Raw genomic sequence first — 18,920 nt, forward strand, 5'->3', positions numbered from 1 at the left:
TTTGTCAAGGCAAGCATATTCAGATGAGAGATATCACGTTATACCTTCTTCCTGTTCCTCCTGCCTATCCTTCTGGACAGCCGATACATCTAAACTAGCAGTAACCAGATGATGCCTTTAAAATGCATGTGCAAGTATCTAGTACAACTTATCCTCTTTACTCTGAAGCTGAGTCAGTTGCAGAGCCTCTGGAAGGATAAGGCCTTGACTGATGGAGTTTTTCAAACTATGCATCACTTTGATTCCTTTCCCAATATGCAGAACAATCTAAAATTCTCTATCCTGGATTTTGTTACTCATAAAAAGACATGAAAGTGCAATTATCCCTTACTCATCAACAACTACCCACCAACCCTCGCTCTTAGCTCGCCTATTCCGGCTACTTAAAAAAATGATTTTGAAATTTCCATTTCCAGATTGCCCTGGCAGGTACGACTGTGACTTTGCAAACAGCTACAGCTGTGTGTGCTAATTGCTTTCCTCTAAATTATTTATGAGACACTTTTGACTGATGGGAATTCTCACAACAGCATGCGATAACCGTGGGCAGTGGGCTCCTGAACTGGTGGGAACTCCATCACCTGCCGAGGTGCAGAAAAGCCAGCTGTTAGCAGGCACTGAGTCCCTGACAGCATGTGCGCTGAACTGCAGGGTCAAGCTCTACCTGCTTTCATCTCCTTTTCCAGGAACTGCTCAATGGGAAATTTATGTGTAAGCATTACATGTGCAGATAACACAGCCTTTACTTTTGGGATTAGATCAGAGAATACCGGAGGTTGGCTAATTTAGATGAAGCAGAATATAGCGTGTCAGTGACCTGTGGAAGACAATCCATTTCACTAAAAAGGGCTTTTCAAGCGCTGGTCCCAGATGCGGTAGGGGTCTGTAAAATGCAATTAGGAAAGCTAGAAATCAATAAACTTAAATTCACCACATATGGGGTAGGAGCTTTACAAGCCATTTTTCAAAAGATACATAAAATAAAAAGGAATAGCAAACACTACTATAAAGAAGAGTACAAAATGTATATCATGAGCCAACACTTACCACTGTTTTTTCCCGGAGGGTTTATCACTGCTGTCCAGCAAAAATGCTTCAAAAAGCTACGGCTGAAGGTAACTGTAAGCCTTGTCATTTAGATAAAAAGCCTGGTATTCCAAGGAGCAGCAAATTATATCTGTATGTTTCTTTCCCTCTACACATAAGAATAACTGACAGGGAGATACAGTCTGGAACCAGGTTGGCTAGAAGAACTTCATGTCTTGAGTTGCAGGAGCATGACAAGGAGCAGCCAGAAGAATGAGGCAAAGCAGCCTGTTACTGCTCACTATTGCTGTTTTTATTGCCTTCCCAGGGGGACATAAAGGTTGCTGTGTGAGCAACCAATGTGACATCTTCATGAGTTTCACAGCTGTGTTTAAGAACTACATTTAAACAGGATTCCCAGCCAAACTGACGGTGAAACTGTGGTGGATCTTTTCCTAAGCAGTATTTTACCGCACCCTTCCCACAAACTCAGCAAAGATAGAAAGGGCAGCAAATATAAAACCCAAATTACTGTGGGAGGATGATACATTATAATCCAGCTGCACATAGGGTCAGGAGAAGGGAGGCAGAGCAGAAGGGGAGGTTGTTGTAAGAGCACTCAGGAGCTCCATTTCTTGACTCCCTTTCTCCTGTGCAGTCGAAATGACTTTTTGGCCCTGTCCCACCCAGAGGTTGGCACTTGGGAGTTGGAGAAATGTCCCAGCTCTCAAACCTGCTCCCCAGAAGATGTGGGCCACATGGACTCCTTGCACATACAATGAAGCAGCAGATTGCTAATAAGGAAACAAGTTCTCTGCAGAAGAGGAGGAAGGGGGGCGGAAGCTGATGTTCCCAGCCACTTATCACAGATGCAAAAGGAGACAGGACAGAAGGTATTTGTCTGGATCTGACACAGACTAACAGCATGGCACAGGTAAGGCTGGAAGTCATTCATGCCTCATTTCTCCCACCTGTAAATTATTCCTCCCCCTTCATCCCCACAGGCACATCATTATGATTGCTCAATTAATTAACAGTTTAAAAGAGCTCTGAGACATTCAGATGGAAAAGAAGGATTTTTTTTTTTTAATTTCTGCTTCTCTAAAACTGCATGCATAAACACTGAGATTTATAAGTCCTTTGCTGCAGATGAAGAATTGCTTCCACTTTACAGATGGGAGAGTTAAACCACGGAAACTTTAATGCACATATTTTTGTGGAACAGCCTCAAGTTCCTTGACCCATTTCCGTGTACCCAGCTACATACAAACACAGTTTGGCATCCAGAGGGCTGAGCGCTCCCAACCCTGAATGGTACCAGCCATGAGGGTAGACAGGGACAGCACCCACCAGGTCAGACTGTACACGGCCCCATCCAACCTGGCCTTGAAGATGTGCAGGGATGGGACCCCCAAGCCCTTCTCCACAGGGCTGCTATCACTGCACAGTAAGTTGCAAAGTAATGTATCACAGGAGTGAGAGTTTCTCTGACCAAAAGACCATATAAAAATAGAAGGCTGAAAAGAAATCTGCCCATTCTGCTCTATTATTATTTTTCATAGAAGACCCAAGTTCCTGTCAAAAACAAGAGAATAGACAATTTCCAGCCAGCTTTTATGGCACAATCTTTTGAAATTCTCAGCCATCTGTCTCAGCAGGAGTGCCTGGTGTTCAGCCCTTTGGAAAAACTAGGCCCTTCTTTAGGAACTCGGTGCTTTTGAAACCATGGAACCATGTCTTCCATGAAAAGCACTGCTTTTTGTGTCTGCTGGTTCTGTCCTCAGTGCAGCGAAACCTGTTGGCAAAACAGGTAGAGATGGGTTTGAACTGCAAAACTGGGAAATTACTCGGAGTGAGCCCTACATCCAAGGACAAGTGGGGCAGATTAAGTGAACAATTAACTGCACTTTCATTTAATGTTGCTTACAAAAAGCACTGCAAACACATTTTAGCAAATTTCCAAATGAGAACTGCTTACAAAAATAAACTCCTTTTTGCTTAGAAACATTTGTTTCCTCCGTTTCTCTGATTTTTCCAGTACTTTCTCTTCCCTCTCTCACTACTGCTGAGACTTTGTCTCAGGTTAAGAAGTAACAAAGCAATGGCATGAACTGCTCCTGACTCACAAACATTATTAATAGTGGGATCCCAGTCTGGCATGAAAAATCAGCTTCCAAATAGGCCTCTCTGTGGGTTAATAAAATCAGCTATACAGACAGAAAAACTCTGCAGCAGGTGAATCATCTTGCACACAGGGACCAAGCAAACAGAGACAGCATGATGCACAGCACTACATTAAAACAGAAATATGGTCCCACTGAAAACACCTACATCTGGAACCTGCAGTGATTCCTCTTCAGAGAACAAACATTTTACAGCAATGTTCTGAACACAGCCCAGCGAAGCACTAGCCTGGACATCTGCCCTCTCTTCTGCTGCTGGTGTGTTAGAAGAACACGTTACTGGTCTCCTTTTTAGCAAATACACATAAAGCTCCTTGTGGCTCTGTAACATAGACAAAACCTTGTTACGTTCAATGGAGCAAGAACTGACAAATCAATGAGATATATAAGAACTCTTTTTATTTCTTAAGTGAGCCGAGAGGCTTTGAAGCTAGATTAATACCTCCAAATGAAGGGGCACACAACCCCTCCTGCTACAGCAGAAACCTCAGTGAAATCCTGGCTCTGTGAAAGTTAACAGCAAAATTCCCACCAGTTTCATTGTGAATGAGACTTCAGGCCATAAGTCTATTCTGTAGAGGGTTTTCTACCAAATGTTAGAAAATGACTTTTTCCAACAGAAAAGTAAAAAGTCAATTGTTTCATTGTATTATTATTATTTTTTCTAAGCTGTAACCAAACATTTCATTTTCAATTGGGGTCAACCCTAGCTTAAAATTTTCAGTTCCCACACGTCCTCGTGAAGCAATTGAGCTGTATCCCTGACATGTTCTGATGCTAAACTCAACTGACACATACTAGCTTGATAATGCTGGGCAGTATGTATTGAACTTTCCATACCCACACAAGAAAAAAACACAGCATATCAATGTTCTTCTCTTCATCCTCTCCCCAGTTTCGGGCACTGGAATAGCTCCCCAGAGAAGTTCCAGAGCACTGAGGTTGCCAGAGTTCAAGAAGTGTTTGGCTGATGCTTTCAGACATATGGTCTGCTTTTTGGGTAGTCCTGTATGGAGCCAGGAGTTGGACTCAATGGCCCTTATGAGTCCCTTCCAACTCAGGATATTTTATGATTCTTTGAAAATATTGGAATTTTTCAAACAAAAATTTAACAGTACTGCAATTTGTGTCGACAATGGCTACCACCTGGCTTGGCCCTACCAAAGTTAAGTTACTCTGAAATAATAAAACATAATTCGGAACAGAATTTGGCCTGAAGATCTCCATGTCCCAAAGAGCCCCAAAAACCTTCTCCTTGGCTCTGCTCATTCCTTTTGAGGAAGAACCCAGCGGAAGGAAGGCAGCCAGTGTGACTGCCAGTTTTGCAGAATCCATGAAACTCTTGGGAGTCATGACCCCAGTTCTCTCGCTCTTGGATTTCTAACAGAGGACTCTATTGAAAATGATCCTCCCCAGGGCCCCAGGATGTTCACCGTTAACCTTACTGAGTCATGAAAGAATATCCAGCCCGTAATACAACAAATACAGCAAACTTCCATATGCTACAGCACAGCAAGCTCAGAAGTTACTGAAACATTTTAAGGTATCGGCCAAGACCTTGTTCAGCAAAACTTAAACCCCAGAAACTGAACAAAACTTCAGCACTTGCTTAAGTTTAAGCACAAGTTGAAATGCATATCTGAACGGCCTTAGGAATTATGCAAATGCTTAGATGAATCCAGCACCAATATGAATTACTTCAGAAGATAGAGAAGCAAGTAGTGCAATTTAATCATTTTTATCTCCTTACCAAGAATGCACAAGTTCTTAGAGCTAATATTACAGCATCTTCTACTGTTGCCAGAAGCCAAATGACCTATTCTTTAACAGTCAAGCTCTCCTCATTTTCAAACTGCAGATTAGTCCATTTACGCTGAAGAGTGGCAGAGAATGACAATTTCATAATACACAGATTGAGTGCAGTTCCACTCACATGTTACATTACCTTGCCCTTATTTCCACTGTACTTTCACTTGCAATTGACTGTCACGGTAATAAGGTGGTGCTGCTTCTAATCTCAAATTGTATACTTCCTGGGATGCTGGCAATTCATTAGATACTGCCATAAAGTGGCGAGCTGGATCTGACCTTGAATCTCAATGCACAAAAAAATCAACCCACGGTGATATTCATATTAACAGCCTCCATTAAAGTCACAGTGTGAACTGGGCACTTCCATAAAATGCTGAATAAAACGAACCTTCAGCAATATCACCGAAAAGGGCAGCCAGCACCTCCCAGCAGACTGTCAGCACTGTCCACAAGTGATCCCATAGGCACGAAGGCTGATTGTGAAAATGCTCTGCACATGACTAGTCCTTACTTCTGCGAATACTCTCACAGGCTTCAGCACTTTCAGGGTCAGGTCCCACAGCTGTACTGCTGACAGACAGTGCAGCAAGTGCCAAACGCGCTGATTCCAGTGCGCCCTCCTTGCAAAATATCATGAAGCTGTAATATAATCTCTGAGAATGTCATTTTAGGAAATGAATGCTTTACAGCAGGAGATCGTGATCCCTCAAAAACTGAAGGAAGTCCTTAATTCACTGTGATTCAAGGAGAAGTGCATAGGAGAAAGTGGAAAGGAATTAATAAACTGTGCCACCAAAGAGGCTTGTTGCTAATTACAGTACAATCACCGCAGCGAGATATACAAAAGAGCTAGCTGGGAGAACATGCCAACTTAGCCTGCCCAACTCCAGGGACTGCTTGCTAACAAAATGCAGGGTTTCTACTTCTAGGTCACTGATTTCAATCTGGCATCAAAGGAGAAAATGACTGAAAGTCAATGCCAGCTGACAGTGGTGTGAAAGCAGTAGGGGTGGACCTCGGCCCACTTCCTAGCAGACTGGAGAACACAACCCAACTATTTGTGATTAGTGAAGTCATAAAGCTAGAGATTCAGACTGCGATTCAGTGATAAATCCAGCAAATCCAGCTGTAGGGCTCTTAGGACGAGCTGATGCGATGCACACAGTTCTGCTGATTCCAGCTTCTCTAAAACCTTTTGACAAGTGAACTGTGCACAAACGGTGCTGCTGCAGATCAGATACTGTCAGGCCTCTGACAGCTGGAAGAAAACTCCACGTTGCATATGCCAAGCAATTCAATATAGCTGTGTGCCCATAGTTCACTCATATCCCAACTGCCTGGTATCAGGGGTCGCCAAGCCTCGGCCTCCAAGCTCCATCCTTCAGTGACAGCAAATGCAGGCTGTGCTGGAACAGGCGTATCAGAACTGCACTGGTTTATTGCTGCTGGTTATTCTCTGGATTGGAGACAAAGAGATGCTGTGTACACCTCCGTCTGTCCTGGGAAAGGGTGGAGGGTGCCAGATGTTTAGCAAGGCACTCAGGACACATAAAGCCACACAGGCATTAAATGGCATAAATAGTGAGGCATTAAATGGCACCATCCCTGCTGGCTGGCACCACATCCCTGCTCATCAGCACTCCATTCATTTAAATACTTTAAAGAGAGCAGGGAAACAGGAGATTAGAGAGATGTGCTGCTGCCTTTGATAAGCCTGAAAATAAGGAGCAATGGTTGTGTTAATCCTGTAGCAGTAATAGAGAAATGAGGCGATTAACTGCAGTTGCAGAAGCAGCCTCGTGCAATCTGTTTTCCCACTGAATTCCTCCATGGAAAGATGGGTCACAGGGCACACCTGCAGAATGCAGCCAGGCGTTGGGATCTGCACTGTACCCACGGCCTGTGCTCCAACAGATGGTTGGCCAAAGGATTTTGTGTCCTTTTGTTTTATTTAGTTTTGTGTTGTGTGTTTTTTGTTTTGCTTTGGGTTTTTTTTTGCTGAACACACAGAAGCAGAGCAAGCCCTCTTGCCAACATTGTAGTGAATGCAGAGCATTCAGCAACAAAGGGGTGACCTTGATTACTGTCTAATGAGTAGAAACCAGTTGCTTTTCAGCACATAATGAGGCAGAAAAGTTCTGCTATGGTCTGCCAGATTTCTTGATGCTGCCCTGAGGAAGGCTGTCAAAGATGCTGTATGCACAGTCTCTGCTTCAGGCATCAGTTGATCCTTGGTCCTTCCACACACAATGATGGTGCTACAGTGCAAGATGATCTTAGAGAAGTCTATGTATTTCTCTTTACATAACACACTGCCCTTTAACTGGCAGCACAAGTGTTAGGGCAGCACCACCTGATTTGTACTCTGAGATAGAATATGTCAATAGCTTTGCTTCAGATTCTTTAATTTCTATCTTACTTGCATTAAAAATGATGGTTATATTCTGCAAGCAGAGTTTGGCCCTCTTTGCTGAAAGCAATGGAGAAGGAATGGGCAGCCCTGTAAATAAGGAAGGAAAAAATTCTGAATCCACTGATATAAATGGAAAATATCAATTCAGTAAGTTTTCCCCTTTTAGAATGTTACATCTTTGGGAAAGAAGCTAAAAGAGGCTGAACTGAAAGGTGTGAAGTCTCCTAAGATCAGCTGTGGCTTGGAAAGGCAATATTATCATAGAGGTTCCACAGAGAATGGAGAAAAGTTAATGTAGGCACTGGAATGGGCTGCCCAGGGAGGTGGTGGAGTCCCCTTCCCTGGAGGTGTTCAAGGAACGTTTGGATGTTGTGTTGAGGGATATGGTTTAGCGAGAACCATTGGTGATAGGTGGGTGGTTGGACTGGATGATCTTATAGGTCTTTTCCAACCTTAGTGATTCTGTGTGATTCTGTGAATGTATCCATCAAGCCTTGGGACAAGGTAACATTGGTAGTACTGGATCACTCACTGGTAATAGCAAATTAATCAGGTCAAATTAATCAGGTTAAATTAAATCAGGTTGATGATGGAGAGGGAAGAATTGGTACCTCTTCACTACATAACAGTAAACTATTGCAGGAAGGCTGAAGTCCCTCCAACATCCTTATCTGTGTCAGTAGCACACAGCTGTGCTCCACTGAAACTGCAGAGAAAACAGCCCCATTCAATGCACAGTGTGTGTTAGCAGGGAGAGCAAGGGAACAGAAATCATGAACTGAGGGTAGCAGTGCAGAAACAGAATGAAAGAAGGAGCTTCCACATTAATAAAAAAATCCTGGGCACTTGCAGTGCCAAAATGTTTTTGGAGGTTAGGAGAGATGGAATCTGTGTTTGAAAGGGAGAAAATTCACTGTGTTAAAAAGGAGAATGGGTGTCACAGATATGGAAGCCAAACATACAGAGCCTGCCTGTGCTGGAGAGGGGTGTTGCAAACAGGGAGAAAGATTTCGTGCTCTGTGGAGCCCAGAAAGCTGCAGCCTGCACTTCCATGAGGTGCTCTATGTTCAGTCTGAGCTCCCTTTCTCCCATTTCAGATTTTACTTGGAGAGGAAAATGTTCCGTTTTTACCATTAAAAAACAAAACAAACAAACAAAAAAATAAACCACTTAATTTTAAAAAGAAGAAACTTTTTGATAGCTACATAATAGTTAGGTCTTGCCTGTGGTGTTTTGTCCGTGTGCTAGGTGTCTTTAGGGATCCATTCACATCTGCATAATCATCTATTTTAATTATATGATGCCAGAGGGTATGCAATACTGTACGGACGAGTGAAAAGGCAGGGAGGTGAAGGTGAGACAGAAAACAAAGCTGCCATATTTCCCTCAGCAGAACTGAGATTGTCACATGCAGTTTCATCTCTCATGCACAGGGTGAGAGAGGGACATCTGCACCAATATCCCCCTCATAAGTTCCTTCAATCCTTGTGAGACAGATTCTCTCTCTCTTCTGTTCCAGATCTCAAACCCAGCATCTTTACCAGTCTCTTCCCAATCCTGTCCCTGCTTCAAAGCTCGTCTGCAATCAGGCAGATCCCAGTTGTGTCGAGGTGACACACAGAACCATGTCCACTCGTTCATATCAATCACAGAGGAATCCAAAAGGAAGCTGGGGAGAGATCAGGGGAATTTGGCCTGTCTGCAGTCAGATCTCTGAGCAGCACATGCTGTTTATCATGCTAAGCCAGAGCCATGACTACATCTCTTCCTGACAGATGCATCCTTTCTTTTCTCTTGCTTTTCACTGTCAGCAACAGTTACTCTCCCAGCCTCTCTAGAGACCAACACAGAGAGCAGCATGGACAGCAGCAGCATACATACATTAACAATTTTCCAGTCGTCTTACTTAAACGTTCTGGCTCCCATACAGTTCTGCACATTTTTAAATGCTGGACTTTTAAGATTCTTTCTGGAGGTGAATTCCAGCAAATGGTGACATGGATGGAGCTGTGGGATACAGTGGCGAAGTTGTCCCACTTGAGGGAAGAGAAGGATCTACCTAAAAGCAGAGCAGGGCACAGGGAGAAGTTTGCAAAAATGAAAATAACTCCAGCAGAAAGACAGCAAGATGACAAAGCTAAAACAGCTGCCAAAAAGCTAATCTTTCCAAGGTTTGGTTGTGTCAGCACAGCACATCCTAGTATTATAAGTCAGATTCATGATATCTGGATTTGTAACTTTAGATGTTATGTTACAGCCCGAGACAGGCCTGGGTGAAAAGGAGTTCCCAAGCCTGGAGCTGCACGGGCTCACACTCAGGAGCAGGCTGAGACCATCCAGGTTTTGACTCCTCAGTGCACACGAACCTTGTTGTAAATCTAAGACAAAAGAGGCACAGGGCAGAACTAAGTAGCTTGAAAAAATACGTAGTGGGTAGCTTAAATCTTTGTAAAGCATGATTTAATGCTACCAATGTGAAAAGATGATCCTGCAAAAGGGTAAAATATATTAAATTGTGCAAACAGCCCTAACTTGCTTCATAAATAAAATACTCTCTGCAATTACCAACAGACAGGATATGGATAAGCGGTTTTCAAGAGGAAAGCCCCTCTATCTCATTAAGCAGTTGCTTCACTCCTGTTTTTTTTCCATGTTCAACTCTTCACCTTTAATCTGCAATACGCAGCTATGCAGCACACACCAAGAATGCAAAGCTGACAAGCACAGGAGGGCCTCCCTTATCAGCTTGGGATAAAAGCAAGAGATCGAAAGGATGGACTGTCTGTGATTTTTCACTGCAGACTGGTAGATACTTTATGCCCATCACAGGCATATTTGAAGGCCTGAAGGTTCATTTATGTTTTAAGATTTGGAGGAATACTGGTAGGAAAACAATGGGTGAACTTCCACATGGGAAAGAAAGAAGAGTCACAGTGTTTGTACCAGCATGCTGCTGCTGCCATGGGCAGGGGCTGAGGATGCAGCTGCTCCTCGCTGTGGGCTGAGCACATGCAGTGCGAGCAGACACAAACCAGCCAGCCCCCACACCCCACAGGGATGCCAGGAAAGGATATCTGTAGGAAGGTGTGAAGTTGGTGGTAATAAACCAGCAGGAGAAGTTTCCTGTTAATCTCAGTGACTGCAAAGAGCCTGTAGAAAGAGGATTTTAGTTTTTCCTGAGGACAGTAGGTAATACCCAAAGACTGCTAAGCTACTGCAGCAGGTTTATGCCTGCAAGAGAAGCACGGGGACTCCTAGGCCCACTCTGTTCCCTGCTGTCTGAATAAAGCTCCCGACTACAGCAAAGACAGCATGGTCAGAGCCTTTCTTATCCTCTCCTCCCTGCTGTGATCACTGGGAGCTCCCGCTCCACCCCTCTGATGTGTTGGCAGCCTCTGTAATTTGGAGAAGCTGTGATTTATAGCTTGGACAGAGCCTGTACTTAGGGACTACAAAGGTAGGGCTGGCTCGACCAGTAGGGCTGTGTCATTGCTAGCCCTTTGTATTGATCAAATGAGTGATGGAAGCAAAGAATTCAATTGCATTTGCCGCCTGTAAGGATGGGCTAAGGGGCAGGGGTGGGAGGAGGCAGGGATTTAATTACCCCACACACCCAGCACACGAAGACAGAAATGTGGTGATGACACTCAGTTCCCTGGTGGGAAGAATCCCTGTCAGCCACCTCCCTCTGCACCTCCGCTCTGAGTGAAAAAGGAAACAGAAACAAGAAAGAGGAAATCTTCGGAATGCTTTGTCTTGCTTTAGTCACATACCACATCCTTCTCCTCGCCTCATCTCCAGGGGAGTGTTACAGCCACGGAACTGAGGAATGAAGGGAAGTTTACAGCTGCCTAAATCTAAGAGAGAAAAGTGTTTGTGGCACGCAGCATGTTGCAGCTCCTGCTATAAATTCACGGGCAGATTTCCAACAGTAACAGAGAGCTGAATCCAAACATACTACTCAGTGAAAGGCTGGAACACCCTTTAATCAGACTCCTAATTGGTCTTTCCCTCTTTTTCAGCATTTGTCATACAAGAAAACCTACAGCAGTTCCCAAATGAGCTTTCCAAAGCAACGTTTAGGACATAATCAGGTCTCTTTGAAAAGGGACAGTTTTAAATACAGTCATAAACATTTGATACTATTGTCTGCCAAATTTAGCAAATGGCTTTAGTGGGGACCCATATTTATCAAATTGCCACCTTCAAGACAAATACTTATAGGGATGCCTAGACTTTATTCAGCTAATGAGGGCATGCCCCTCCTTTCCAAAACACTATTTCTTAAAACAGTGGTCCAATTTTTGCATTACAGCCTTGAGTGCCTTGTACTGACTGAGCAGCTGTCACTTAGATTCCTCCTATCAACTCTGAATTCCCTTTCATGTAGGGTCTGTGTTATGTGATGGCAGCTGAGAGCAGTGACCTATGACTATGCTTGACTTCTTATCTCATGACATGTGGACTAACTTACAAATGCAGGTAATTAGTTAAAGATGTTTCATGACAAATTAGACTAATGGAATTGTAATGGTTAAATTAACGTCTTGGGGTCAGTTTTAAGGCCCCTTGTTAGGGGTGATAGTTCAAAATGCAAGCTGTCAGACTCTGGGAAGTATCCTGTTTATTTTAATAAAGTGCTTCTTTTGTATGTGAAAAGCCAAGGACATAACTACTGCGATAGGGCCTGATCCAAGGGAAACAATCTGGCTGGCAGTTTCTGGATAAGGTGGTCTCCACAGTCCTGCCCCTACATTTTCTCCTGTAGGCAAGAGACACAGTGAAGCAGAGCAGCAAGTATGAAGAAGGATCAAAGCACACAGCTTTGCACTGCTCTGAACTCTAATCTCTCACCCTCCCCTTGCACCTTTCAACTGAAAATCTCATCTGACATCTTTCTTCAGGGAGGAAGTTAATTTTGCAAAATCAAACAGTTCAACATAAATTAAACAGATAAATCATGTCCTGTTACCCGCATCCTTCCTCCAGGAGGAGCCTGTGAGGCTCTCCCTATAGGCTCTGCTAACAATAGAGCTGCTTGTTAACGCTCGCACAATGCTAAGGACAAATGGGAAAGGAAGAGATGACAAAATGGAAAACATCAGTCTGCAATTTTATCAATCCCTGGTGTCCCCGTGTCTTGAGTGCTGCATGCAATGCTGGTCACGCCATCTCGGAGAGGTGAGTAGAGTTAAAAGAGGCAGCAAGAATGTCAGAGGTACCAACTGACTTCTCTAACTGAAGAGATGTCATCGGCAAGGATTCAAACATTTATCAAGCAGGCAGCTAAACTTGGGTGTAATTGAGATATTTAACAAGGAAGAGAATGGAGAAAGGAAACAGAATAATTACTCTCTGATCTTTGTAACAGTCAATGAAATTATCAGAGTGCCTAGAAAAGGAAAGGCTTTTTACCCAATGGGTAGCTGAATGTGGAGGCCACTGATGTGCAAGTGGACAAAGTCCAAAGGAACAGATGGGTTCAAAAATTTAGATAAATTCGTGGGAATCCACTGACAGCCATTAAATACAGCAGTCCAGATGCAGTCTGGAGCTCAGGAATTGCCTCCATGCAGAGCACCAGAAGGTGGAAATATACACCAGAACAAGAATTCCTGTCTTTGTGTTCTCTTTTATGCTCTTTTCTTATCCTCCCAGCGTGGCACTCATCGGCAGGACACCAGGCTGGGCAGGGCTTTGTTCTGACTCAACAGCATCACTATCATCACCTGATCTTGAGTCTCTCTTCATTGCAAACAGAAAACTAATTAGTCACAGATAAGGCTAAGTCCACTTCCCGTCAGTGGCAGCCCTGACCTCTGATGGCCATCTAAGGGAACATTCTCCAAACCCAGGTTCCAGTGGTGATGGGGAGCATTGGGTTCATCCATCCATGTACACACATGTGCACACACATGTGACTGGGATACGATGAAGTCACACAGCTTCCACTTTTAACTCAAAGCGCACTTTGATCTTTCTTTTTCCAACATAAACACAAGCAGAGTACACAGTTAGACAGACAATTCCTGCTGAAACAAGCTGCTCTACTCCCTGCCTGGGCAGAGAACAAGACAGCAAATGACAGAAGACAGCTGTTAGCTATGCTGCTGAAACCACCGCCTTTGGATGCTGTGGCAAAAAGCACAGTGCAAGGACCTCTACCAAGCAGAGCAACACGGGTTTCTATGTTCAGGTGTCACTCCAGCGTCAGCCCAAGCAGCTCTGGCAGGCACAGCACCTTCCCCTGCTGCTGCCTCTTGAAGCTGGGATCAGTCTACTGAATTTGGGTACCTCACAGGACAGCAGTGAGTACCTCCTTGCATTTCAAAACTTCTGGAGGCTGAGGGAAGAGCTGATAATGGGGTCCCATGGGCACTGTGCGTTACCAATCCAGAACACAGATAAAACAAATCTCCTCCAGTTCCACTTGAGAGTGTTGGGCTGGAGCTCATGCTATGACAGGTCCTACAGTCAGCTCTGGAGCTCCCAGAATATCAGCCAAAATGCTGTTGTCACTGCTGCTTTTGTCTGCCAGCCCTGACATCCCCTGTCGGTACCCAGCAGGAACTGAAGATGCTCCTTCCACCTCCTCCCATCATACACACATGCAGAGTAACAAGCCAGCTTAAAAGGAACATGAAATTAACATACTAGCATCCAAGGAAAATAATTAGACTATAATACAGTTATTTTTCTCTCTCAGGACAAAAACCTTAGTAATGGGAAATTCAGGTAGTTGCTATGGGTATTAGACAGCATTTGTAAGATAACAGGAGGAATAAGCTCTGACAAACAAATGTCCACTTGGTGTTTTGAGTTTCTGTGTCTTTCATTTCCCTAATTCCTGGCACTTGTCATTCATTTTCTTTTCACATATGGATGAGGACGACATAATGGATGAAAATGCAGTGATTTCCCTTCACAGTCAAAACCAGGATTTAAAATCTCATTAATAGAACATTCCGAATCCAAGATATTGCGCATTCTTGTAAATATGCATGAACATTATCTTTTTATATCATTTCGTGTACATGAAATAGTAACAAGTAGTAAACACAAAAATATAAAATGAGAACCTGGTGTCATTACTACAGTACAGGTTTTGTTCTTTATGGGGGCTTTCAGTGCTAATAGCTGCAGGGCATTATGCACAAAGCACTCGGAGTTTTGAGAGGACTAATTAAGTTCTGCTGGTTTCTGTTACTGAGAGAGGACTATTTGGACCTTGAGCTTAAGACAGAAATAAGGAATAATGATTTAACTTTAACGTAAGAAAGAGCAAATATTTCCTATTAGTGGAATAATAACAGCATTTATGTGTTATTTTGGAATTTCCATAGATAAGGAAGATATTTCAGCCTCAAGTATCCTCATAAGAGGCTTACTTGAGCTGCATTTTGCAGCATGATTGTAAAGTTAATGCTTGACCATTTTTTGTTTCAGTATTATTATACAGAAGTGACAAAAGTATGGACCTACCAAATTAAGTATTAAGTAATACACATAACCAATAGATCTAACATAAAAAGAGGATATTACTTCCTAACACCTATTGTTAGTATTACTTTGTGAGAAATAGAACTCAAGGCTATTTGATTGTTTGTTTTTTTTAGAATACTTATTTAATACAAGTGCTAAATGACAATAAACTCCAATTTTGTTTGCTTTCACTGCTCACATCTACAGATATTTCCAACAATAACCTTGATGTTTCCATGTAAGGCAAATCTAATGGAAACCACGGAATCACAGAACCACTGCTTGGAGGAGTCTTCCAGAGATTCCCAGCCCTCCCCTTCAGAGAAGAACTACTGCCAGCACCAGGTTGGGTCAACCATGGCTTGGCACATCTTTAAAATGTCCACGGATGGAGATTTCACAGACTTCTTGGGTTTTCCAGTGCTACACCACTCTCATCACGAAGAAATCAAGAAAAACGGTTAATGAGAGTTGTACAATCTCCTGAAGACTAATTAAGGTCAACCAAAGTTTAGTCTGATGAAAGAGACCCGTCTTGACAGTCACTGTCAAGCTTTCACAGATACAGCAAAACTGAATTACAGAACAGTATTTAACTGTCCTATTGCTATTTTGCCTCCAAATACTCAGTAACGTGGAATGCTTCAATCTCTCACCAGTGAATACATCATCACAATCACCCTTTGATGGTAATATATGATGGAAGGACAACTGAGGTGAACAGAAACTGCATATTCAGTTACACAAGACATCCAAAACAAAGCCAGGAACTGAATGCAGATTTCTTATACGCTGCTTAACTGTGTTAAACACAAGATCACTTTGTTGGTACTTAGTCTTCCATTTCCGCAGCCTAGCACAAATGTAAGTTGTAAAAGGCTGGAACAACCCTCTGTGGGCAGCACCAGTGATGAAAACAAAATTAAAAGGAAGTATAGAGGTAACAAATTTTCCAGGATCTGAAATTTAGATTTTCTCTACAACCTGCTAAAGAGACATGCTTGATAAGCACTACAAGTATGGAGCTCACCTGGATCTCAGTCTGCCGCTATTCTGCACAATCTTCATTGAGATGAATCCCATACTTCCTCCCAGAGAATATAAAACAGGCTCTACTCACACACATTGACTTCAGATTTCTGTAACATTTCAAAGATTCCACTGGAGCCTTCAGAAAGGGTTTGATCTTTGAGAGAACATCTAAAAATGACAGGCAGGTGATGGGCATGAAAATGCAGTAGTGGGGGTGGGTGGCAGAAGCAGGATTCAGTGCAAATATTTACACTCCTCAAGTGAACCAGCTGAAACATCATTCATGTTCTTACCCGAAGAACAAAAGAACAGTCAGGTGTCTGTGCTCATTCGTTGTTGTTTCATTTCCTATCATTGTTTTACTGCAGTATCAGCTCATGTAGAAGCAGGAGGTGGTTTCATGGATCCAGGATTTAGTCCTGAGTGGGACCACTCAAGTCCCTGCAGTGGTACTATTCTGTACCTACAAACCCTCTTTGTGTTCATCTTGGGAGAGATAGCAGGCAGATACTGGATCCCATTACCATCTCTAAGCACACAAGTCCCCTGTTAGTCAAGATCACACAGTGCCCCTTTTGCTGCAGCAATGTAAACATTTACCAAGAGAAGACAGAGAAATATGATCTGACACATGAAGATTAAGCTGTATGGGTTTTTCACAGGAAGCCAAGTTCTCTAGCTGTCAGACAGAAGCCACAGAGTGATGCCTATTGTTTCTTAAAGAGTAATTACTTCTGATTGCTTCCGAGTACACTAATTTGTCTTAATACAGACTGACAGCATAACCCATGGTAGTGGATAGCTGCATTACTTTACCTGTGTGCAGGTTTTCTAGGGCTGGCAACTGCATCCACCCCAGGAAGAGCAGCACGTCCTTGTGCCGGGACATCAGCCCTCCACATTGCAGCTCAGCCATGTAGGAACTCAGAAACTTGCAGCTGGTCAGGCATGGGGCTGGGCGCATGGGCAACACCAGCACTTCTGACAGACATGGCAAGGGAGTCCTCAGCCAGTTCCTAGGAAGGGAACAGATGAAGAGCATTAGGACTGCGATTGCCAATTTTCTAATCTGCTCTTAAACTCTTATATTTTCATATGCATTATAAATATACTACCACTATCTGAACCCCTTTGTGCACGTATAAAAAGCCTTCTGCTAATTTGATTGAAAGATATAATTTGCAGTATCGCAAGGGAGGCAGGGACAGAAAGGAAAAACTTCCAATTTCACAGAACAGTTGGAAATGTCAGAACACAGCCCAGACACCAATCTGAGCCCTAGTGATTTGCTTCATCACAACTTCACAAGTGTGCTGTAGAGCAAGAGGAGCCTCTGCGTTAATCGAAGGACCCTGCTTTGTCAATCCTTTGCATCCTGTGTTGCAGTGAAGAAAGGAAGACGTAGAAATCCAGCAAACTGCAAGCTGAAAGAAGCATTCAGGTTGGGCCACTCAGGGTGTTTTGTTGGTTTGTTTTGTTTAACTTTTTGTTCCTATTTTATTTTATTTCTTTCATTTAAAACTTCTGGTTTCCATTTTCTAAAACCTCGCAGTAGAAAGCAGCTTCAATTGAAGTGAAAATATGAAGATTTCTGTTTCAAAGATGTCAAAACATCCTGTCATGTGCATTCCGAAAAAGCAGCTGTGTGCTCTGGCGGAATTAGGAGAGTGGTGGAAAAGAATCCCACTTTATGAATCATTTCAATTTTGACAGATGAGGATTTTTCCTAATTTTTCATCTGTCAGTGTGCCCCAGTCACACATCACAGTCAGTACAGGTACCAACCAACCAGAAAGTCAGCTTGCTGTGCTCCATAAGCGCCTGAAGCACAGGAAGCAGAGAAAAGAGCACTGTGACCTTTGCAAAGAAGTTCTGAGAACATCAGCTCCGCATGGGCAGACGCTCTGAGTGTCACCAAACCAAACTCTAATTGCAGTCAGTACGAGCGCATGTCCTATGTATGGCATCCATGGTACAACGTGCCAAAAGCAAACAGCACTGCAGAGTGACTTCAGTTATTTACCCTGAAAATATTGCTAGAAAAGCAAAGAATGTTGGCTGGAAGCCACTTGAAATCATAAAAGGACTCATGTATAATTTTTAGGAAGAATCCATTGATCTAGTTATACCTAACACAAGAACCTGAGATTCAGTTTTTCACTGTGCTTTACAGAGTTTGCTGAATTTAAAAACAATAAAAATAAAAACCCAGATGTGTCCATTTCTTAAAATAACCCATCGAAAATAAAATTGTAGAAAAGCATTAAAAATAAATGTGTATTTCTTCTGGAAAGGAGTATTTCCAGATTTGAATTATGCACTGCAAAATAAAGGAACATAATAAATGTCTCTCTTCATTTGTGTGGGCTTCATGATAAAAAAGAAATGATAAACAGGCCAAGATAGAGAAACAAGTGTATGCCAGGGTTTGGAAGTTTTGTTTTGTGTTACAGAAGTAATAAAGTAATAAATCAGTATTAATATAAACACGTGTACTCCACTTCTCCAATGGAGTTAATTGCTTTGTGCTATCAATAAAAACGTACCGTTACAGATGGCATTTTCTTTTTTTAAATCAACCCTGGAGTCATTCTATCGATTTCAGCTGAGCTCCAGGAGATGGCTTAGGCCCACTGTATCCATTTAAATACATAACTCTGGAAAGCACCTCTCAATAAGATCTGTGACACCGGTCACCATTATTCAGTGTTTCCAAACACATTCTTACCATAAAAGTTATTTACCGGCTTCTTACACTGCAGTTTATCACAACCTTCATTACTCCCTATAGGAATCGCACTAAATCACGCAGCTGACAGCTCAAGCCATCCAGCTCCCTGACTACTGGTGCTTCTGAAATAATCAAGGCCCAAACCGCCTGCTATAAAGCTTCCATTTAATCAGTGCTGACATGCACCTTAGATTGCACTTCGGGAGGTGCCAGGAGCACCTCAGGGCCCGTGGCTCATTGC

At 42.9% G+C, this 18,920-nt stretch overlaps 2 protein-coding genes across 3 annotated transcripts in view; both read right to left on the reverse strand.

The window, feature by feature from the left end:
• SENP5 (SUMO specific peptidase 5) overlaps positions 1 to 16,902 on the reverse strand; it is a 44,298-nt gene extending 27,396 nt beyond the window's left edge. Inside the window, exons 1-2 of one of the 2 annotated variants that reach the window (XM_090147525.1) lie at positions 16,765 to 16,900; positions 15,947 to 16,116 (exon numbers count right to left, since the gene is read on the reverse strand). The gene's annotated coding sequence lies outside the window, so the exon portion shown is untranslated. Of the gene's footprint in view, positions 1 to 15,946; positions 16,117 to 16,764 lie in introns of both variants that reach the window. The other variant, XM_090147524.1, reaches the window with a different exon arrangement.
• A 23-nt stretch (positions 16,903 to 16,925) lies between these two features.
• The window catches only part of LOC116235421 (uncharacterized), a 93,937-nt gene continuing 91,942 nt past the window's right edge, over positions 16,926 to 18,920 (reverse strand). The window contains exon 4 of the mRNA XM_090147532.1: positions 16,926 to 16,964. Coding sequence (XP_090003658.1) covers positions 16,954 to 16,964 — 11 coding nt within the window. The 3' untranslated portion in view covers positions 16,926 to 16,953. The remainder of the gene's footprint in view (positions 16,965 to 18,920) is intronic.

The sequence above is a fragment of the Phasianus colchicus genome, chromosome 10 (genome assembly GCF_987193195.1).
Source record: "Phasianus colchicus chromosome 10, bPhaCol1.hap1.1, whole genome shotgun sequence".
Lineage (NCBI taxonomy): Eukaryota > Metazoa > Chordata > Aves > Galliformes > Phasianidae > Phasianus > Phasianus colchicus.